At 52.9% G+C, this 22,440-nt stretch overlaps 8 protein-coding genes across 9 annotated transcripts; 4 read left to right on the top strand and 4 right to left on the bottom strand.

The window, feature by feature from the left end:
* Positions 1–1,159: 1,159 nt before the first annotated feature.
* Positions 1,160–2,274, top strand: CKM354_000622400 (uncharacterized protein; the record flags this gene model as incomplete). Its single annotated transcript, XM_044801530.1, has 3 exons — positions 1,160–1,398; positions 1,460–1,649; positions 1,705–2,274. The coding sequence occupies 3 exons, from the start codon at positions 1,160–1,162 to the stop codon at positions 2,272–2,274; spliced, it is 999 nt and encodes a 332-aa protein (XP_044657465.1).
* A 320-nt stretch (positions 2,275–2,594) lies between these two features.
* CKM354_000622300 lies at positions 2,595–3,341 on the bottom strand (the record flags this gene model as incomplete). Of its 2 annotated transcripts, none has more annotated exons than XM_044801529.1 (3): positions 2,595–2,723; positions 2,787–3,058; positions 3,113–3,341. In XM_044801529.1, 3 exons carry the CDS (start codon positions 3,339–3,341, stop codon positions 2,595–2,597), a joined length of 630 nt encoding a protein of 209 aa, XP_044657464.1. The 2 variants fall into 2 exon arrangements, with proteins under 2 accessions (XP_044657464.1, XP_044657463.1); XM_044801528.1 differs by having other exon boundaries at positions 2,865–3,058.
* Positions 3,342–4,230: 889 nt separating this feature from the next.
* CKM354_000622200 (uncharacterized protein) lies at positions 4,231–6,317 on the top strand (the record flags this gene model as incomplete). Its single annotated transcript, XM_044801527.1, has 4 exons — positions 4,231–4,266; positions 4,321–4,539; positions 4,601–6,201; positions 6,257–6,317. 4 exons carry the CDS (start codon positions 4,231–4,233, stop codon positions 6,315–6,317), a joined length of 1,917 nt encoding a protein of 638 aa, XP_044657462.1.
* Positions 6,318–7,612: 1,295 nt separating this feature from the next.
* Positions 7,613–8,403, top strand: CKM354_000622100 (uncharacterized protein; the record flags this gene model as incomplete). Its single annotated transcript, XM_044801526.1, has 3 exons — positions 7,613–7,789; positions 7,859–8,064; positions 8,127–8,403. The coding sequence occupies 3 exons, from the start codon at positions 7,613–7,615 to the stop codon at positions 8,401–8,403; spliced, it is 660 nt and encodes a 219-aa protein (XP_044657461.1).
* Positions 8,404–10,936: 2,533 nt separating this feature from the next.
* On the bottom strand, positions 10,937–11,952 carry CKM354_000622000 (proteasome core particle subunit alpha 1; the record flags this gene model as incomplete). Its single annotated transcript, XM_044801525.1, has 5 exons — positions 10,937–11,323; positions 11,378–11,590; positions 11,655–11,749; positions 11,823–11,885; positions 11,946–11,952. The coding sequence occupies 5 exons, from the start codon at positions 11,950–11,952 to the stop codon at positions 10,937–10,939; spliced, it is 765 nt and encodes a 254-aa protein (XP_044657460.1).
* A 286-nt stretch (positions 11,953–12,238) lies between these two features.
* Positions 12,239–14,165, top strand: CKM354_000621900 (uncharacterized protein; the record flags this gene model as incomplete). The annotated part of the gene is made up of 2 exons (XM_044801524.1): positions 12,239–12,654; positions 12,959–14,165. The coding sequence occupies 2 exons, from the start codon at positions 12,239–12,241 to the stop codon at positions 14,163–14,165; spliced, it is 1,623 nt and encodes a 540-aa protein (XP_044657459.1).
* Positions 14,166–16,597: 2,432 nt separating this feature from the next.
* Positions 16,598–18,844, bottom strand: CKM354_000621800 (uncharacterized protein; the record flags this gene model as incomplete). The annotated part of the gene is made up of 2 exons (XM_044801523.1): positions 16,598–17,122; positions 17,174–18,844. 2 exons carry the CDS (start codon positions 18,842–18,844, stop codon positions 16,598–16,600), a joined length of 2,196 nt encoding a protein of 731 aa, XP_044657458.1.
* Positions 18,845–20,084: 1,240 nt separating this feature from the next.
* On the bottom strand, positions 20,085–21,350 carry CKM354_000621700 (uncharacterized protein; the record flags this gene model as incomplete). The annotated part of the gene is made up of 3 exons (XM_044801522.1): positions 20,085–20,750; positions 20,835–21,205; positions 21,329–21,350. 3 exons carry the CDS (start codon positions 21,348–21,350, stop codon positions 20,085–20,087), a joined length of 1,059 nt encoding a protein of 352 aa, XP_044657457.1.
* Between the last annotated feature and the right edge of the window lie 1,090 nt (positions 21,351–22,440).

Genomic DNA, 22,440 nt, shown 5'->3' with positions numbered 1-22,440 from the left:
TGACAGCCCAGGCGTGTCTCGGATGTGAAGCGAGCTTATGAAATCCCCAGTCTTCGATCAACCGGCTCCACATGCCTGGCGTATGCAGTTGCTGCGATAGCATCTTCCATTTCGAGAAGGATGCTTGGTCACTTTCAGCTGTACTTTGCTTTCAATCGCTCAGGATTCGGGCCCGCTGTGCATCGGAGCTGGAAACAAATGATGAGGCACCAACGTGAAGGCCTTTGTAAGCTGCTGCATATGACCTCGTGTCGGGAGGGCGAAACTGTTTAGTGAACTTCGAAATGCTTGCTGTAAGCTCATGATTCTAGGCCTCTGAGCTACATTCCTACGCACGCAACTGCCACGAGGATTGCGATCAAAGTGTCGTAGATCCCTAAAATATATTCTCCAATTCCATGCCCATACGCCATGAGCATCGTGATTCGTCTCTGGTTCGGCCATATCTCGCGCACACCATACGTCATCCGCAACCGTCCAATTTCCAATGCTCAAGCCGGACCTCAATCCGTTCCACGTCAACTCCACGCCAGCAACGCGTGAAAAAATTTATTATCTCCGAAGTCAGCCAGCCCTATACGATACGTGATGACCTCCATCTTTTTGCCTTTCCCTCTCGTGCATCGTCATGGATCTTTTCTCCAGGGTCCAATAGATATCGGCTACGCGCGGAGGCACTTCTCCATCTGTTTCAATTCGTGGCGTCACAGGCATGTCGTGTTCGGACGTAAGAAGCAGACGTCCTACTTCGCTGCATGATGCTTAGCTCATAGCTGTGCATGGCAAGGTGCCGTAGAACGTTAGATTCCGGTTCTTCTTCATCACGGATTTGGTAGTGCCTGTGCAATGCCTCATTCGTAGGCTGGGGTCCGTCCTCCCTCTTAGTTAGTGTCCTTTCACGTCATGGTGGAGAGACAAGGCCAGATATGTAAGCTGCCGAGGCGACGGCTACATCGGTGTTTAGACAGAAGAAGACAGGGTATGGAAGCTGTGAGAAGGGTTGCGTAGCTGTCCTGGTTTGTTGAATATATAGCTACCTTCCCTGGCCACAGCTGCCACTCGCTCTTGCCTCACTGATACTTTCCCGACTACACCTTCCTCTCCGCATTGTCCAAAGAAGCACCTCACCTAAACAATCACGACTTGCTCTTCGATCAAAATGGTTTCCTTCACAGTATACAAAGGCGGCAAAGATGGCAAAGTCACCAAAGCCACCACCGAGAAAGGCGAACTCGAGCGAGACCAAGTCCTTGTTCGCGTCACAGCTTCCGGACTCTGCGGAACAGATCTTCACTACCGCACAGCAGATATGGTATTGGGACACGAGGGCGTAGGTGTAATTGAAGACGTCGGACCACAAGTCACATACATGAAGAAAGGCGATCGTGTTGGTTGGGGGTAAGATCAAGCAGCAAAACAATGTTTTGTTCTTATTTTGTGGTGCTGACGGGATTCCTAGCTACCTGCACAACTCCTGCGGACACTGCCAGGAATGTCTCAGAGGCAACGAGACGTACTGTCCTGAACGTGCCATGTACGCCATGGCAAACACGGACCAGGGATCTTTTGCTAGCCATGCTGTCTGGCGGGAGGCCTACCTGTTCAAGATCCCAGATTCGCTGAGCGATGAGGCAGCTGCTCCATTGATGGTGAGTTTATGAGGCTGGAATTCAAGAGGCCAAGCAAGTGCTAACGACTGAGTAGTGTGGTGGTGCCACAGTCTTTAACGCATTGCATGCATACAATGCGCAGCCAACGGAGACAGTCGCTGTCATGGGCGTCGGAGGTCTGGGTCATCTTGCGATCCAGTTCGCCGCCAAGATGGGAACGAACGTAATCGTTATCTCGAGATCCGACTCCAAGAAGGAAGAGGCACTGAAGCTCGGCGCGCATGAGTTCGTGGCCACGAAGGACGTCGACCAGATCAAGACTTCGAGGTCAATCAACCGCCTGCTCGTCACGACCTCCGCACAGCCAGATTGGCAGAAGATCCTGCCGGCTCTCGCGCCAGGCGCCACAATCCACCCACTTTCTGTTGACGAGAACGATTTCAGGATCCCATACATGCCCCTCCTTGCCTATGGCTTGAACGTCCAGGGTTCTGTTGTAGCATCTCGCTACATCCACCAAAGAATGCTGGACTTTGCGGCACTCCACAAGATCGAGCCTATCCTGGAGAAGTACCCTCTGAATGAGAAGTCCATCAACGAGGCCATGGACAAGCTGAACGAGGGCAATGTCCGCTACCGCGGCGTGTTCGTTCCAGAGAACTAGATGATGATTGGTCGCCACCGGGAGTGCTGTAGCAAGTGCTGCTTGGCCTCCGGTTGTTTAATTGTAGATGATGATGACAAGTGTCGATGAGCATAGCGAGCATAATGCAAATGATGACATGAAACAATTTCCAGTCTTCGCAAATGTCCAGATCATGACTTCTGATTTGATGCTGGCCAGTATTCGGGTTGTGGTCGTCAAGTCGTGGCATCATAATTGAAGGCGACTCTTGGCACTCACGCCAACTTCGGTGAATTGCTCACTTCGGGCATCATGACAGCTTTCCAATGTGTTCTTGTCCTCCATTCCATGGCACGGCCTCACTCCAGTAGCTCGGCTGGATACTCGAATGTCTTGTGCATGTGGCCTTTGAAGGTCTCGCTGTCCGGCGTCTGAAAGCCAGATGGGTTGTCCATCTTGGGAGGATTGGTGTCAATTTCTATCGTAACCTGGACCTGAGTCAGCCAATGTAGATGAGACGGAGCAGAGAAACCACGCTGTGCTTCTTGTACCTCTTCGTCCAGCGATGAGAAGTCCAGTCCGATACAAGGTGTGGTAGGCATCTCTTGGGGCGGTTGGTCATCACTCACCGGTCCATCGTTGACTAGACCAACATCCATCATGGCTTGGAAAACTCCGTCTTTGACACGGTCTTCGCGATATAGTTTTCGTACCTGGCCAAAGAAGAGGTCGTACAGCTCCTTTCCCTTCGCAGCATCGGCGGATGCGTGAAAGCTAGGCTTGTTGCCCTTTTTGGTTGAGGCTAATAGTGTAAATTGAGACACTACATGTGATGTTAGGGAGAGTGAAAGGAGACTGGACGCAATTTCGTGCTCACCACAGAGGACCTCCCCGTCGATCTCCTGCACGTTCTTTTTCCACTTGCCACCTTGGTCGTCGTCCCAGAGTTTGACTTTGAGCACCTTGGAAGCCATGGATTCAGCCTCCTTGGCAGTGTCTTCCTTTGCAATTGCTGCCAAGATCAGTAATCCCTTCCCAATGCTGGAAATGAGCTGGCCATCGACGGTCACCGAGGCGGATTTGACACGCTGGATGACGGCTTTCATTGCTAGTCAGCTACATGTTTGATGAACAGAGCGATCGTCCCGCACGCATTGGTTGGGTAGCTCTCACTTTTCATGCTGGCAGCCGATCTTGGTGCGGGAGGTGTCCAATGACAAAGCGGGCTGAGTGATACACGAAACGCAGGTTTGGAAACAGCTTTCCCTGTCGCCAAATCGGTAAACTTGGTCGCAATGGCCGACGCGCTGCTGTTTGCGCCAGAAGGAGGCAGAGTAGGCCAGGGTGTGGCGCGCGTGAGCTGCAGAGTCGCGTGATGTGGTGCTACCAGGCCTGGGGCGAGATGGAAGCAGATGCAGCAGGGTGGCGGCTGAGTAGTTCTAGGGCGCAGATGCGAGAGTGAGGCGCGGAGCTTGGACGGACTTGCGACGCTGTCGCTTCGGCCACGGGATGAGGGGAGGGAGGGTGTTCTGGCGAAGTGAACACGTTGCGAGACCGCTATCAGCGGACTGCCCGACGGTGGGCGGCGCGAAGTGAATGTGACGTGTAACAACAATAAGAGAGCAGCGGGCGCAAAGGTGCAGTGTTGCAGTGGCCGTCGTGGTACAAGCGCAGCGCAGTAGGCTTCTTGGCGCATCGATCAGCGCCAGACTTCCCGCTGCCCTCTCATGCGAGCCTGCGGACAGGGAGCTCCTTCAACACGCTGCCATCGCCCGACCGTCGTGGTTTGCTGCCGCCGCTCCACCCCCAGGGCCCTCGAATGCATCGGACACGACGCTCCCCCGCGCGCGCCCGACGAACACATTTCCACCCGCTATCCGCAACCTCATCATTGCCGCAAACGAGCTGCATCCCCGAATCCCCAGACCGACTCCTCCATCGCCCTGAGCCCGCGCCGCTGCGAGAACCGCGTGTCGCGCGCATTCCACAGTCGACATGGCCGCCCGGAAGTTGCAGCAGGAGATCGAGAAGGCACGACTGCCCCGGAACTGCCTCCCCATGGACGCGTACTGACCGCTTGTGCAGGAGTTCAAGAAAGTCGCCGAAGGCGTGCAATTGTTCGAGAGCATCTACGAGAAGCTCACACAATCCACCAATTCTTCACAGAAGGAGAAGCTCGAGGACTCATTAAAGAAGGAGATCAAGAAGCTGCAGCGGAGTAGAGACAAGATCAAGGGCTGGGCAAGTCAAAATGATATCAAGGACAAGAAGCCGCTGCAGGACCAGCGGAAGCTCATCGAGACGGTATGCCCATCACCTGTCATCTGGAAGCCCACGTGTAGCTGTGACTGACGTGCATCTGCAGCAAATGGAGAAGTTCAAGGCCGTGGAGAAGGAGATGAAGACCAAAGCCTTTTCCAAAGAGGGTCTGAACGCCGCCGCAAAGCTCGATCCCAAGGAGAAGGAGAAGAATGACATCTGCGACTTCTTGCAAGAGATGATTGATGAGCTGGGAAGGCAGATTGAAGCTCTCGAAGCTGAGGCGGAGTCGCTCCTGGCAGGTCTGAAGAAAGGCAAGAAGGACTCGGGAAAGTCAGATCGCACAGCCGAACTGGAATCGAGAGTGGAAACACACAACTGGCACATCGGCAAGCTGGAACTTGTGCTGCGATCGGTGCAGAATGACAACATCGAGGCCGAACAGGTGAAGGACTTGGAGTCTGATATCAAGTATTATGTGGAATCGAATCAGGAACTGGACTTTATGGAAGACGAAGGGTTATACGATTCGCTCAACTTGGAAGAAGAAGAAGGGCTGTACGGAATGCCCGCGGACAATGACAAGGTCTCTAGTCAGGATACTCAGAGCATACAAGACGAGCCTGCCGACGTGGAAGAATCAGCGCCGGTGAAGAAGCCGCCCACAAAGTCGAAAACGACATCAGAGACCACGGCGAGGCGACCGAGTGTACAGCTCAAATCGACGTCGCAACCTCTACCACCTTTGGCAACTTTGCAGAGTATACCGAATAGCAACAGCAGCAAAGCTCCCGAGACAATGAAGCCAGCACCACTACCTTCGATACCAACAGGCCAACCGCTGAAGTACGCATCAGCGGCAGCTGCAGCAGCGGCTAGTGATAAGAACGGTGTGGGGATAGCACCCCTTCCGCCCCCACCAGGAGGTGTCAAATCGAGCGCAACGTCTTCACCGGCCGTGACAGCGGCGCAACCAGTGGCTCCCTCACCTGCAAAGCCATCCGAGCCTCAGCCTTCCAAGCTGTCCGAGCATACAACAAAACAGGCTCAGCCCGAAACGAAGAGTTCCGAAGCCGAGCCCTCTACATCTTCACAAGCTTCAAAAGTGTCCTCTGTCAAGCCTTCGCCACAAGTGTCGAAAGCACAGCCTGCTGCAGCAGAAGCCCCCATTATCAAGATTCCGCAACCACCTAGTCCCGACTCAGGTATCTCAGGCATTGCATTGTCGCGGGGCGAGGTGGAGGACGATGAAGAGGAGTGCATCTTCCACCTGCCTTCATCACTACAAGATCTTCTCGGCTCATTTGAAGAGACTAAGCAACGAGCGAAGTCTGACCAACCTTTCGATGCGGCTCTGCTCAATGCTTCGCGCTTGAGTTGTCCAACGCCGATGGATGCGGAGAAGCCCAATCACTACAAGCCGCAGAACCCATATGCGTACACCCCGCCACATTATCCTCAAGAGCCTCTGGGGATATTCGACGATCCTAGGCTGTACAGTCGGATAGACCAAGATTCACTCTTCTATGCATTCTACTACAGACAAGGGACGTATCAACAATATCTTGCTGCAAAGGCGTTGAAGGGCCAAAGCTGGCGGTTTCACAAGCAATATCAAACATGGTTCCAGCGGCACGAGGAGCCTAAGAACATCACAGAGGAATTCGAGCAGGGCACTTATCGCTTCTTCGACTATGAATCCACATGGTAAGTGGTCACTTTGCTGAAAATGCTGCGACAGCGTGCTAATCGTGTCGTGCAGGATGAACAGGAGAAAGGCGGACTTCAAGTTCGCGTACAAGTTTTTGGAGGATGACCTCTGAAAGACGTGCACTCATTGCTCTCTTTCCGCTCTTTTCTTCCACACACTTGGACGTATCACAGTAGCTCCAGGCTTCTCGCTCAGGCTTCAGCATTAGGGAATCGAACACCACGGCCAAATGACCCGTTTTGGCGCTCGCACCAAACAATTGACTCTCTTTCCAGTTTCCACCAACTTTGCACTAACTCGCCTCTACGGTCTCACTGACCGCTTTACGAGCTCCAATTGACCAATCGTAGGGCCAGAAAACCACCTTTCCCAAGACGAATGGAGGCTGCAAGGAACGTGGCGCTACTTCCTGCAGCTTCGCCTATCGCAAACTTTGACGGACCACGTTCGAGCCACCTCTTCCCCAGACGGCGCAAGCGCTGCGCCGCCGCCCAAGATGACCAAGACAAGGTGCGGCCTCTGCCGCAAAGCTCCATTGAGCACTTCATGTCACAATGACATTGCGAACTTCCACACTGCGGCCGGTCGGCCGAACAACAAGGCTTTGTGGCCTTCAAATCCTACAGGCCGCACCACCTCTTGGCCAGTCATCGAATCCACCCGTGTTCATCGAGCTCGAGACACGGCCCATCATCGCTCCTTCAGCCTTATTGCTGTACTGATGCCTAAGGCCATTCGATTATCCCGACTATGGCACCCATGCTCCAGACGTGAAGGCAACCACTTCCTCCAACTCAGCCTTGTTCGGGAAGGCTTCGTGAGTCACGACCGGGGTGGCCATCCCATATCGTCCTCGCAGAGCCTTTCGTTGTCGCACGAGGTCACAGATCAGATGTCACAGCCTAGAACTCAGCCCAGTTCTCGACAAGGATCCTGCTCATCGCAGAGCCCACCGAGGAAGCGGCCTGCTGCTGCGAACTATCAGAGGAACAGTCATGTGCACGTTGCCTTCGCGTGAGGAAGGCAGTCCGGGGTCTGAGGACCTGTTCAAAGCAAGAATTTCCGTTCTCGCTGCCTCTCTTCACTGATACCGCCCGCTATTTCGAATGGCTCTCGATCTGCCGGACTCCTTACCGCGCGGCAGTGTTCCAATGTCAACCTCGTGCGAACTGCTGCGAACGGGCTCGGACTAGCGAAACCAGCAGTCCCGGCTTGCCTCACTATTTCACGAAGGCAGTGCAAACTGCCGCCTCCATCTCACTTCCGAATGATGATAGTGAGATGTGACTGACGGCCTCACGAAGGCTCCCGAAGGCCACATGTGGCCTCAAGGTATCTGATATGATAAGAACAGCGTCGTCCCTCTGCGTGTAACGAACATATATATCGTGAAGCATCAAACCTGTAATGAGCAAAGTCAACTACTACAATTCAACCTCGCCATCAATCTTCGACAAGCTCGCCGGTCTTTTCGATAAGGCACTTGATCTCGAATCTGTGATAGACCATCCGGCTCCCTACCCACGTATTGCGAGAAAGAAGAGCTTTCGTCAGATCAGGCCTAACGATCAGAAAGTCGTCACAGTAGGTCAACGAAACATCAGCTGTAGCATATTGTCCAGGAGCAAAAGTCCTGATAGTCCCTCTTGACAGATGTCCGGCTCCTCCTACTACACAACGCGACCCATCGCGCCATATGGCTACCCAACAACACCAACTTCACCACTCTCATCCTCGCCGTCATCATATTACGACTCGCCCTCACCACCCTACCAACAACAATCCTACTACCCCTCACCATCATACACCTACCAATCCCCAACAACTCCTCGTCCCCCTCAAATCCCCGTCCAGATCCCGTAAGTCCTCACCCTTCCTTCCCTCCCACATCCCCACCCTCTAACCCTCCACTTCCCACCAGAATCGAATACTGCTGCCTCATACCCAACTGCACGTACGCCGCCGGCCGCAAAGCCGATCTCGAACGACATTATCGCGCTATGCATCCCGCTCCGGGCAGCTCTGCTCGCACGTACGACTGCCTATGGCAAGGCTGTCATCGAAAAGGAAACTATGGTTTCGGAAGGAAAGATAAGATGGTGGATCATATGAGGGAGGTGCATAAGGCCGATATTCCGAAGAGGAGTGGAAATGGAGGGAGGAGGGAAGGAAGTGGAGGGTATGTGTACAGGACTTAACTGATTGATTCGTCGTTTTAATAATTGATGGGCTTTCGGAGTTGAGAGGTGTACGGAGTTGACAAGGATGAGATTGATTCTGCTTGTATCTGGAACTCAGGGCTTTGAGTCTTTCCGGCATTTGGTTTTTCCTTCTACTAAGGATGGAGCAATTTGGTTTTGGCGTTTGGCAGATATCCCGTGCGCAAGCAACACAGTTGGGTGGTCACGGTCTTTGAATGATACAAGAGGTTAATTGTGATAAGAAATTCCTTTCGTTTGCAATAATTACATACACATATCACGTCCAGCGCAAATCGACTATCATCATCAAAGATAAATTCACGCTTGCTCGCTCGCCCGCTTGAACGCTCACTTCGCACCAAAATCAATACATCACTCTTTCGCTCCTTCCGCCTCTTTCAATAAACGTACACATTGCCTCCCCTTGTTTCCATCTCATCAATTCAGCAGACTCCATTGTGGTGTAACGGTTTAGCATTATCGATTCTCAGCATCCAGCAGAAGGACTCGATAGATCAGGGTTCGGTAAGTCCTGCTTGTCCAGTAGTCCTGCTCCCAGTCCGCGTGCGGTGAAGACTGAGGGTTCGAGGACAGATTCCCTGCAATGGAAACCAGATGTGATCTTTTGCCATTTTTGATCGCCTCAGAGAAGAGATGAGTCTTGCTTTCCTGAAGCAAATTACCCTCTCCAGTTCCTGCGGCATATGTTCTTATGACGAGAGTGATCACATCATCCTCCACCTCACCATCTCATCCACGCTCGGATCCTCAGCAATCCACTTCCTTTCTTGCAAGTCCGCGTGTCTCAGCAAAGCCGCGACTCTCTGATCTGATAGAGAAAGAAGTTCCTGTCGTAGATTCGCTTGCAATTGTGCGAGAGCCTGCGCATGTCCCGCATGCGGTCGTTGGCCCTGTAAAATCTTTTGTCTGTACGAAGCCCATCGGATCGCAGCTTGTGCTTGTAAGTATAATTTATAGGCTTGGAAACGTTTTGTCGCGGCGTCGGCGAGTATTCTGGACACCATTCTGTCAGTCAATTTTATCTTTCGATTTCTCTTCCAGACGGCTTTGTGATTGATCCTACCTTCTGAGTTGTTGTTTTGCAGCTTCCTCATTATCTTCTTGCTTCATGCTTTCAAAGCCTTGTTGAAGCATTTGGTGTGACTCTGCCACGCAATGTCGTAGAACGCGGAAGCCTTCTTCATTGTAGTCTTCTGCTGACGGGCTGACTCGGATCGATGACATGAATTGTTGGGAGGTGCGGAAATCGGTCATGAGCTCGCCTATTCGCATTGCTCGTGCTGTGTTGACTATTTGTTGGAGATATCATCAGCCATTCTGGTCGTCCTGGCATTGCTGGTATTGTGTTGAATAGTGATGGTTTCGGAGACTCACGTCCGTCTGCCATGATGTGAGGGGAAGCAAACAACACTTTCTGCTTTTTCGCTGTAACAGGACGCTGACACTGCATCAGTAGTATTGTGGCTTCGTGCAAAGACTGCTTTGGTGATCAATGTGGTGGCGACCTCAGCCATGCCGCAGGGCAATAGGACATTATATGAAGACATCGCGCAGTATACCATATTTAGTGAAGAGGAGAAGGACATGCTTGTTCGTGCGCTTGGTATCAGCATATTCGAGGGGTTCGTAGTATCGTGGCTTGCTGCGCTTGCTGCGCTACGGAAGCGTACAGGACACATCATGGGCCAACGACCGCTTCTCTGCAAGGTTAGGAACGCGGTCCGCGGTGTCAGAGTCCCCTAAAACACGGCATCATTGACTCCAAAATGGAGGTGTGTCTATGCATACCGCTAGCACGACAGCGTCAACAGCAGTGCGGTAGAGCGGCTTAGCTTAGAACGCCATACGTCAATGTGGCTTCGTAGGGCCGAGAAAGAGTTGGCCGGGGGAGCTCAGGCAGCCTCTATTCAAGCCATCTTGAGGCGTAGTCGAAGGACTTCGCCCAAAAGGGCGTGCACCTCCATTTAAGATGCGGCTCTGCTCACGAGTGTCGATCACCATTGGCCTGAGCAGCTGGCCAGACCATTCATGTGCCATCGCTAAGACCTGTCGCCTGCATGCCCACCTGCAACGTGCATGGCAGAGCTCGTTGCCAAAGCGAGCAAATGGCGGGACTGTGGGCGGTCTGATGGAGGACACGCGGCTGCTAGCCGAAGCGAAAGGAACCGAAGCTGGACTCTGTTTGGCTGGTATCAAGGACGAGGTGAACAAGTTGGTATAGTACAGCGCCTCAAGCGCAGTCGTGTCCGCAGTAGTAGTGAACCTTGCGAAGCTGTGGAAAGCTGCAGCTAGCAAGCACGCGGTACAAGGTTCAAGAAAACGTGAGCTCCTCTTGGGTCGGACCAATCCCCACGCGACTCTCTAAGCTCGCTAGTGCCGGAGTGCGCGAAGTGACGAACTCGCGCAGCTCTCAGAGAGCACCACCCGCCAGCATTTCGCAACAACGACCATTCTGACGTTACACCACGCGCAGATGTCATGCCAGGGACAGGGCTGAAGCGGGTCACGCTCAATCCTTCTCCGCAATCGCTTGCAGGCGTTCATCGATTTCGTCCTCCGTAAGTGGACGGAACGCCTTGTCTGTGCCCTCCTTGCCGTCTTTTCTTGGACCACCAACAATACCAATCTCCAATTCGCCCTTCTTGAAGTCCACGCTGAGCACGGTGCTCAGGGTGGTAATGGCAAGTTCCACGACTTCGTCCCAGCTGCCATCAGCATGCTCCTTGTTCTTGAGCTTCTTCTCCAGAAAGTTTAGCGCTTCTTGCGCCTTGGGTCCTGATGCGGTGGCCTTGTACCCGACGTAATAGCCTGCAGGGTCGCATTTGTATAGCTGTGGTCCAAATTCCTCGTCCACTGAGATGAGTGTCGTCGCAACACCCAGGGGCCTCATGTATGCCTATTTCCATCATCAGCACTGCTCACCGCCTTCAGCTACTACTGGCGTACTCACTCTCTGCGTGTAGACCTGCGAGATGTTGGCAATGCGCTTTGCCAGCACATCACACGGCATCTCGTAGCCATTCTTGTATCGGAACTCAGCAGCCTCGCCTCTTGCACGGTTCACCGATGCGCGCGCATCTGCTATTGATCCTGTCATGACGCATCCTACTGACGGCGAAAGCTTGTAGACGTATGAGACGGACGAAGGGTCGATGAGCTTGTCCTGGTTGCGCATCCTGATCAGCCACCACACCTCTCGCGCTGCTCCCAAGTTGTCCACAACATACCGGCACCTTCTTCTGCGAGATTACCACAGCACAGTCCTTTCCTCGCACGCCCACGGATGTGATGTTGGCAGCGGTGATGGCCTTGAATGCATACTCTGTGTTTGCCGCCAATCAGCAATTGTGTCCTCTCCTCAGCCCGGCCGCACCGAGGCGCATGGTACTACGCACCGACTTGGTAGAGACGCCCTTGATCACTGAAGATGGTGATGTGTCGATCAAAACCCGCGCTTCCTGTGATAGACATGGACGGTTAGCACAGCTCCCGATGGCCATGGCTTGAGCTCTGCATACCAGACATGGCGCCGGTGGTGTATGTCGTAATGATCGGAGATTCGGGTTGCACTCGCAGTCTGTGGTATTCGTGTATCGAGTTGGATGGTCGAGTGGGGATGGAACAGCGGCGTTGAATGTGTCGGATGGAGTGCTGCGTTCATCCAGAGGCAGCTGTGTCGTGACGACGCGCCCCAGCTCCGTGTCGAGCTGTTCTTGCGGCCTGAGGCACCCACCCAAAAAAGTTCAACCACTTTCCTTCACATGCAACTGTCAACTCACTTCATGTGCACCGTTTGCTACACCTATCCGTCATGGCGGCATCCGCACAAGCCGAAACAGCCCGTGTACCGGCGTGGAAGCGTCTCGGACTGAAGCTCAAATATGCCAAAGACAACCCAGCTCAAGCTGAGGCAGGAGACCAATATGCATCCAACCCATCAGTGACGGGAAGCGTTGCTCCAAGTCATGCGCCTGCCGCTCCACCTGTGAACAGTCAGAAGCGCGCACTGGAACCCGATCACAGTTCTACGCCCGCCAAACGAACCAAGGTCGAGAAATCGAAGTCTTCAGGCCAGCAAAAACCATTTCCTGGCAGCGCACCAAAGACCAAGACCGCCGGCCAACAGGTGTGGGAAGACGACGAGCGTTCGAGTTTACCTGGGCCCAAAGGTGTCTTCAAAGCCCCTGGTCAAGCAGCAAAGCGCATAGTGTTCGGCGACGACGACAAGTAAGTGGCGAGAACGACACCCCATTCGACGTCCGATAAAGAAAAAATACTGGCAAGCTACCACGCTCGACGGAAGGTATCTGTGGCCGAATGCAATACCTCGCCTCGCATGAAGGCTGGTTGTTGCCGTCTAACACATGTGGCGCGGGCGCTGGAAGTATTGGCACAGAAGCCGTGTCAATACTATTCGAGCTATGCCAGTATTTCTTCTCATGTGCCATATTCGCTGCCAATCAACTAGCCACATGCTAGTCGCAAGCTAAAAAGCGTGAATGAGAGTGGACGTTGACTAACACATGCGTAGGTCTACCCAGCAAGCACAAAACCCTCCGACTCCGCCCAAGGATCCTCGACCGACCACTTCGCGCAAGTCTGTATCATTTACACCCGACACGAAGCAAGAAGACAGCTTTTCAGCACAGAACCTCTTCAAGGCCTGGTCTTCTGGAGAGGACCCTGCGGAAAGTGCTGTCAAGGAGTCCACGGAGCAACCTGCGTCGCCATCAGCTTCGGCCAAGCAACCCAAACAGAAGAAGGCGAAGAAGACAGCGAAGGAAGCTGCCAATCGCAGCACAGCTGAGCCAGCAGTAAGTGGAGAGGTGCCGAGCTATCTGAGGTATCTGGAGCAGTTTGCGAACGACAAATCCAACTGGAAATTCAGCAAGAACAGGCAGAACGACCTGTTCAAACATCTTTTCGACATTAATCGCATACCGTCAAAATACAACTCTAGCTTAGTGGAGTACATATCGACTACTCAAGGGCAAGCGCGAAGACGACTTGCAGAGCAGGCCGAAGAGATCCTCCAAGCGATCTGGGTAGGCGAGAACGAGAACGCGGATCAAATGTCGTTGGACTCGCCAGCAGAGAGACGTCTAGCCTACTATGAGGCTCTGCAGGCGTCTATCAACAGGTACCAAGAGTCTGGATCTGGACGGACGCAGTACGGAGATGAACAACTGCGGGAAATTCTGCGCGAGCACGAGCGAGGGAAGCGCGCAGAGCTGTGCCTCAAGGAGGCGCTGTCCAACGAACTGGTGACAGATAAAAGCAGCACGCCTTCATCAAACACTAGCACGGGACTCTCAGCAACATCCACGACCATTCCTCGCGCCACAAGAGTAGTGGAAATTCAGAAGACAGCACCGGGGCAAATCACAACCACAGAAGTGACGCTGAACCACGGAAATGGCGAAACGGGCGCAACGCGCAAGAGGAAGCGAAAATCACGCACAGATGTGTCTTCTTCCTCAGAGTCTGACTCGTCTTCCTCCGACGACAGCTCAGACAGTAGCTCAGATGAGAGTGACTCACCAGCACCGAAGAAAAAGAAGCCTTCGCCCACGAAGGAGCTCCCACCGCTGTTCGACACAGCTGTATTGGATAAGAAGTTTGGAAAGCCAGCAACATACACTCCCATAGTCTCGAAAGGTACAGACAAAGGCAAGGGACGAGCGAGAAGATCTGAGAGCAGTGATGAAAGTAGCGACGAGGATAGTGATAGCGACTAGTTCTAATTTTGCTTTGGAAAGGGTGGAGGCTCGAGTCATGGCTTAGAAGTGAATCACATAGCCGTTCGAGAATTGAGTGTAGGTGAATTCACAGCCTCTGCTTCGAACCCCAGATTATACTTCAAAGCTGTTTCAGGTTCCAATGGGTGAAGACTTGGGTTCAGTCGACTGACTGAAAACAGTGAATGACGATAGGGTCGCTAACGCAACACAACAAGATGAGTTCGCCGCCCACTGTGTATCTCTCTCCAAATCAACTCATTCAAGCCCAGTAATATGCGGAGGGATGGAGGCATCAAGCCTACAGAAGCACAGAAACGAGCGAAGTGGCTCCTCATAGCAAATCAAGGAACGCAATGAAGCGTCTTCCTTTTCTGCGATAACAAGACCTTTCACGCCCACTGACCAGCCGACGAGCTGGAGCTGGATCCAAAAACCATTGAGAAGCATGGAGTGTATGCTGAACTACAGATTCTACTAAGCTAAAGTGGTCGGACTGAGCGTGACGAATTAAGCACACTTCGTACTCATGAAATGAAAACCGAACGAAGTAGAGTTCATCTCTGCCAAAAAGACAACAAGAAAGGCAGCGAGTGTATACATGGTTTGGCAGACGTCTTCGATACGCCGAAGTGAAAATCTGCTTCACATCCCATCTGCTAACAGCATAGATACATATCTTCAAACGCTTCTAAGAGTGGCTTGGAGGCTATATTCGCACCTTCACATGAAGCTCAAAAATGCAGATGAAGTGCAGCCGAACCTATTCTCAGGAGGGTGAATAGAGGAAGATTCGTTTCAAACTAAGCATTTATTGTCAAAGCAAGAGTAAAGATAGGGTTCGAATTCCCCGTCTATCTAGTTAAGAGAAGATCAAGGCTATCAGCAAAAAAGGCTCGTCTGAATTCGGACTTCTGGCACTATATCTATAGTCTATATTCGACTTCGTACACCACCGCTGCAGAACGCTCAGTTTCAACAACAGCACTTTTTTCCCCAACAACACGAAAATCTTCCACATCCTCCCTCCTTCTAACAAGCCCACCTGCTCAACCATAGCATCAAAACGCAACAAACCACACCGCATGAACACCACTCCCCATTGCTCGAAGAAGGCCCAACAAACAAAATCAATAATCGACACCACCAATCTGAACTGATTCCTAGAAAACCGTTTCCCATGACCTCCCTCAAATCATCATCGTCTTTCACCACAGCAACCACCCAACCCACCCAATAAGAAACAAATCATCTCACACACACCTCCTCTCCTCCTCCCCTCCTCCTCTTTCTTGCTCCTACACACATGACAACACTAACTACCCCCGCCCAATTCCCCTTCAACAGAAACGGAAAAGTCCCACTCAAATTCCATTATTCAGCAAGCAGCATTCTTCGCAACCTCAGTCCTCATGAACCTACAACAAACAGAAAAAAAAAGGCAACATCAGCGATCGATCGACCTTATCGAACCACTTCATCCGGACAAAGAAAAACAGAACAACCGAGCAAAGTCCAGCCCAGCCGCAGTCCAACCCAACCCAACTTAGCAGACAAAAGCCCAGTCAAAATCAACCAATTACCCAGGACGCGCCAACCTTTTCATTTCGTTGCACTCTTTCTCGAAGCAAGAGGAGAGACAGCTCGAATCAAACACACGCACCAGGGAGACACTTGAGCCTGCTGGCCAAACTGTCTCGTGCAGACAATGCCATTCCTCCCAACAATCCACGAACCGAACGAGACAAGTGAAATGAAAGTTTTGTCTTTTGTAACGATAGTTGTAGCGTTTCTACCTCTTTCTCACCTCTCGTCGCATCTGTCGAGTCGCATCATAAATAACAATAAAAAGCCTGACCTTATCAGCCCGCAGCCCGCAGCAGTACTAATACTAAGTTGTTTGTTTGTAGTAATTCCGTTGTTCCCCAATGCAAGTTTCGCCGCAGCAGCAGTAGCAGTATCAGTCGCAGTAGCATGAATAGCTGTCTTTTGTGTTACCTCTCCAGTTCTCTTCACTATGTACAGAGTTCCTTTCCATTCCATCCGCACTTTCAAGGTCGCCAGACCAATTGACCATTTCAATAGGGAAAAAAACAATGAGAGTATGGAAAAATTCGTAATAAGCCTGACTTCTCGTGGGCGCGCTCCGGACGCAAAAGCCAGACATGTCTATATTGTGTGTGTTTTCGGAGAAAGCGCTAATTCATATCTTGTCGCGGTACGGCGAGGGAGATCGGGATCGATAATAAAGATCCATGACCTTATCAACCGTGTCGACCGAGGCTCTGTGCTTCTGCTCCTGGTGAGACCAATGTATCAGGTAGCTGGGAGGCTGATGCTTCACAAAATCAGGTATCGTTAATATGGCCGTGTCCACTGTCTCTTTGGACGTTTCGCTAAACAAAGGTGGTCGGTAAGGCTTTTCGTTCCCTCTAGTCGTAGCCAGCACCTCTTTGCCAAGGACTGGGACTTCCTGCTCCTTGCTGACGAAAACGGTTGGCTTGCTGTTGTCCATGAAACGGACTGGCGTTTGTGCTTCGGTCATATGGGGGAAGATGCCTCTGGCTGCCGTTATCGCTGCCCGCGTAGGGTGCTGCTGGCGCCATGGGGCTGCGAGGCGGTTGTGCGTAGCCGTAGCCACCTGCCTCGCCTTCTTTCCGGCTGGCGCTACCGCCAGACCAGCTGTCGTCATCATCTTCGATACGCGCAGCCTTGTTGGTGTAGCCGTGCTTGTCCTCGCCTCGGGCAGTAGCTCCCAGTGCGTCAAGCTCGGTGTTGAGCGCGGACTGCGACTTGATGAAGCTTCCACGGTCGTCACGCATTGGCTGGTAGCGAGTATCGGGGTTCTTGGATGTGACGGCGATGATCGATGCGACCAGGACGATGATCAACAGGATCAAAGAGAAGGCGGCATTGTAAACGAAGAAGATCACACCCATGACACCAGTGACGATACCCTATTCAGTTGTTAGTTTCAATCTCACAATCTCGAACAGCGTACTGCTTACCGGTTGTCCGAACACGTCGGAGAAGACGAGCAGGAAGATGGCGCTCAAGAAGTTGATGACACAGATCGAGATGTTGAAAGCGTTGGTCTTCTTGTCCATGAATGGGCGGAGAACACAAACAGCGATCAGGTAGAAAGCTTCAATGATGACCAATGCGACGGCCTGGACGGCTCCACTGCCCTGGACGACACCAATGAAGAGTCCCTTGATGAGAATGTAGACCAGGAAGGGTACGATGAAGAAGTACGCAGTGGCCTTGAACTGGACGTAGAGGAAGCCCCACTTGTTCAACGAGACAGGATCCGAGTAGAGGATGTAGGCGGGGTTCTTGTGCATGGCGATAGAACGGCGTGCCAGTCGGATGACCTTGCTCGATGCCCAGCCGAGGATGGCGAGCATGCTGAAGAGAGTAAAGACAGCCAGAACGACGATGGCTGGCGAGTCCTTGCGGGTGAACTCCCACAAGCACAAGACGACCATTTGTGGGTAGCCAATGAGCACAATACGGAACATGATGCCCTTGAGGACGGTAGTCCAGCCGTTTCTAAAGTCCTGGAACTTCTCGCCCTTCATGCGGCCAGCTCGGACGAGCAACTCGCAGATGCCCTTGAAGATGCAGACTCCGAGGATGACGAAGATGACGAAGATGAGGAAGAAGACGTATCCCGTCATGAAGATGTTGGTCCTCTCAATGCCGGCTGTGAAGCCAACACGCTCAATGCCGCGGACAGTAACCGTGGTCGACGAATCGGTGAAGGCGGATCCAGCGTTCGATCGCTTCGTGAGCGTGTTGTGCAGTGCGTTGACAGCGCGAGAGGCGAGCTGAGTGTAATCCTGCAAGCTACGCTTTTCGACGCGCACAGATGCGGAGCTCAGGTTCGAGAGCACTGTCGAGGGAGTTCCACCGGTAGCGCGCTGATACCATGTCGCCAAAGTCTGCAAGAAGCCGACGCGGATGACTCCCATGCTCCACTGGAAGTTTTGTGTCCAGGAGGAGACGATCGGGGGCAGATTGACGGCAGTCATACCAATCATTGCTTGCGCCTGGAAGTAACCGAACAGAGCCATGGCGTTGGCAGCAACGTGTGCTGCGGTGTTCGAGTGTCCCAGACCGGATGTAATGGCCGACGCGACAAGTGCCAGACCTGCCAGAACGGCCACGGTCCACGCGACACCCTTCTGATTGACCGTCTTTCCATTGGACAATTCTGCTTCGACACAAGCGGCGGATGTAGCGGTATCGGTCTGGTTGAAGTACACCTGCACTCGCGCGTCCAGATCTGGCACGGTGTATGCGATGCCTGGCACCTGCGCCAGAGACTCTGCGGGAATCTCCGCGTTACTGTTGAGTGTGATCTGGCCGGCGTTCATGGGGCAGAGACCCTGAAGGTCGGAGTCGCAAGGGTTGATGGTGGTTTTGTAGACCTGCAACCCGTATGCCAGGACCAGCAGCTCAATGGTCACGTTGCCGGTAATACTACTGACGCCGACGACGTCAAAGGCCAGACTGCGGTTGTGGGGTGTGAAGATGACATCGAAGAGGGTGGCGGAGAACTTGCTGTCGGCCTGACAGGGGTTCAACGAGGTACTCGTGAGCATGCGCTCTTCGGCGTGGACGAAGGGCGTGACGGCGAGCAGGGCCGAGGCTATCGATGCGAAGGACAGCCTCATGTTGGCGGTATTGTGGGTGGTGTTGCGGGCGCAGGTCGAGCAGGTTTCCGCTCCGGACAGTCCGGGCGCAATGAGCGAGTGGAAGCGGCGTCAGACGCGGAGGCGACGAGGTGATGCGGTGCGGTGCGGTGCGGAGTCGAGTCGGGGTCGCAACTACCGTCACGCAGGCAACAAAGCGAGCGACTGTGGTGGTAGAGGAAGGTGCGTGTGATGGTCGTCAGGTTGCCGTGGTGGCAGGAGGTGCGTCGTGGCGGCGAGGAGGTTCGAGGTCCGCGGCGGCGCTTGTTGTTCGATCTTCGCCCGGCAGACACGGGGCCCGTGTGCTAAATGACGAGTCCTCGGCTGGCTGCTCTCGCCACGCTTCTGCTGCACTGAACACAAATGGCTGGCGACCCCGCAAAAACGAGTGTATGGGATGTTACAGGTGGTGGTGGTGTGTTGACAACGGATAGACGACGAGTAACGAGTTTTCCTTCCTGCGGACCCTGCGGACAGTCTCCTTTCTGGACCAGCGCCGTCGCTCGCTGGGCGTCGTATCGTGACTGACACGATGGGGGCTGTGCTGGAGCCCGGAATGAAACCTCTGCGAGCACGCGCGGATTGGCTGCACGCCAAACAAGGCCGGCCGCGTTGGCGATCGCCGCCGCGCTTGTGCCCTTTTCGTGGAGAGATCTGCCCCAACTGTTTGTCTGCAAATAGTATCCGCTCACCTGCGCAGGTACACACGCGAGCCACGCAAAACTTCTCCTGATGCTCCCAATGTGCTGCCGTGCGATCTTTGCCCTTGCGGCGGCGCGGAGTGACGCGGTGGAGGGCGGGCGGCGGGACGTCAAACTGCGTCAAGAGACCCCGTCCCCTGTAGTCCACACACGTCAAAAAACCGTGGATCTTGCCGTGATGGGTCTTGGCTGCTGCGACGACTACGCGTCCATGTACAGTGCATGCAGGATCCGACCTCTCGTATACGTACTCGCCAGATGCTGATACAAGACGACCAAGAAACATGCCTCCCTCGCTGACGACGACTGGCTGTGGACTACTCTTACTGCTTCTGCTCAATACACACTGCACACATTGAAGACATTTTGACGGCAGAGTAGCGGGAACCAGGATGGCCTGACTACAGCAGTGTTCCAGAGTCCTGCCGGCATCCGACCTCATCCTCTGTCTGCTGTGTCTGGCAGAATGACAAAACCGGACTGTATCAACGACTGCGGTCACTGACTTAAACAGCGAGTCTCTAGTCAACAACACAGACCAGCTTCCCCTTCGTCTTGTTTCCTTCCAACATCTCATGAGCTTCCTGAATATCCTTCCAATTCAACACCTTGTCGATGGGCGACTTGTACACACCTGACACCAACTTCGGCAGAACCTCTTCCACAAACAAATCTCTCAATCTGCCCTGATATTCCAAGTCCCGACTTCGCAACGTAGAGCCCACAACAGTCGCCCTCTTCATCAAGAAAGCCCGAATATCCGTCTTCTCATCCAACACCGTACCTCCCAACAGCCCCAACATCACGACCCTTCCATCCACCGCCAAAACATCAAGATTCGCAGCAAAATACGGAGCTCCAACATAATCAATCACCAAATCCACACCTTTCCCACCATTCAAACGCTTGACTTCATCCGCCCATGTCCCACCTTCACTCCCATCTGCCTGTGCATACGACTTCGTCGCGTTCACAGCCGCATGCGCTCCAATTTCTTTCACCACATACTCACACTTCGCATCCTGTCTCGTCGTAGCAAACACCCGAATATCCGGATCCAATTGCAAAGACTGCTGAATTCCCGCAATACTCACCGCCGAAGCACCCGCATGCCATAGAATACTCTTGACTCTTTCCGGAGAATACTCTCCCACGAGACGAATGGCTTGGAGGGCTGTCATCCACACCTAAGAAAGATGCACAATCAGCGTTCCGCCTTCAGGGACAACTCTTTCCAAGTGAAAGATAGAGAGAGAAAGAGAAGTACTTACCTCCACAACCCCCGCCGCCCCCTCCCACCCCATCTCCCTCGGCTTCCTCACCAACATCCTCTCATCAACAACCACAAACTCCGCATACGCGCCCCCATAAACCAATCCAAAAACCTCATCCCCAACTCTCCACTTTTCCTTTCCCTTCGCAGCCTCATCACCAACCTCCTCAACAACCCCACTAAACTCCAACCCCAAAATCTTCGAAGCCCCCGCCGGAGCAGGATACCCGCCTTCCCTCTGCACCGTATCCGCACGATTCAAACCAAAAGCTTTGATCTTGACGAGACATTCCGTGCTTTTTGGAATGGGTTTCGGGATAGAGGGGTTAATGAAGAGGGAAGAAGCGGGTCCTGTGCCGTTTTTGATATCTGTGAGGGAATAAAAAGGTCAGTCAAAAAGATTTGCTGGGACACATCAATATAAAATTGGTTGATGTTCATCGCTCTCTTCCTCGATTATCCCGTTTTATTGCGGTATGAAGAAGAACGTACCTATAGCTCGCATTGTAGCCATTGTAAATCGAGGAGTTGGTAATTTGCTGTTATTGTAGAAAGAGTCACTTGTCTGCGAATCACTTCCAACTTTTGCCGCTCCACACTGCGAAAAATATCACAGCGATGCCAATGGACAGATTTACCAAGGTACAACATTCCGGATCAGCAGTTGCTGACAAATGAGGAGGGGTCGATGAAGCTTGGAGGAGAAGAAAAGTCAATTGGTTGTGAGTAGATTTGATAATACTGAAGATTGAAAGGGTCGCAGCATGAATCGTAATATGAATAGATAGATCTATCGAGGGATGCTTCTGCTGCTTCAGCGTTCGTTCAATCCAAGATGTTGCTCGGGGTGCTGCTTTCCAGATTGTCTGTTGTGATCTTTATTGTCCAAAATCATGAGCGGCAAATCAATAAATAGGCTATCTGCCTTTTGCTGCTGTCGTAGGTTCAACGTCTATTCGTCTGAGGAGCTTCAAGCCGCAATAAGATGCATGTCGTCTCTTCGCGAAAGACGAAGCGCAGCTCGACTGATGGCAGCATCGTCGAGAGATGACCAAGGATACATCATAGGCTCGGCGGGCAATTCAGCGTGGCGTCTCTTCTTCCAGCTCGAGAGCTGTGTATTTCATTCCGGGTTCTCTGGGAACGTGAAGACAGGCAAACCAAAGCCCTTGTCCTTTGCAGCCACCAAGCGCAAATGATTGGCCAGGCAATTCCACAAGATCCAACATGCAGCGAAGATCCGCTCATACCTCATCTTGTTTAAATGCCGTGAAAGCATACAACGTGCAGGCGAGTGATGTTGTGTCAGGGGCCCGGAAAGTGAGTCCTGCGAGCGTGGAGACACTTGTTCTCTGCAAAGTGTCCGCAGATATAGCATGCTGTTGCCTTTCCACATCTCACCTGCTCTACGCTGTGCCTGGGCCGTGTGGCAATGGCCGTGGCAGCCAGATCCAGCAGCTGGCTTCTTCTGACTGATGATCAACTCGGCGAGGACGAAGCTGGTGCTAAAGGCTGCAGATGACAGCGGCCGAGTGATGATGAGACTTGGGCCTTTCACTCAGACGGCCACAGCATGCGCCATGAGAAGCGTGGCACTGCCGCCG

This window comes from Cercospora kikuchii, assembly GCF_019650295.1.
Source record: "Cercospora kikuchii DNA, contig_00003, whole genome shotgun sequence".
Taxonomy (NCBI): Eukaryota; Fungi; Ascomycota; class Dothideomycetes; order Mycosphaerellales; family Mycosphaerellaceae; genus Cercospora; species Cercospora kikuchii.
This window is presented reverse-complemented; position numbering and strand designations above follow the sequence as displayed.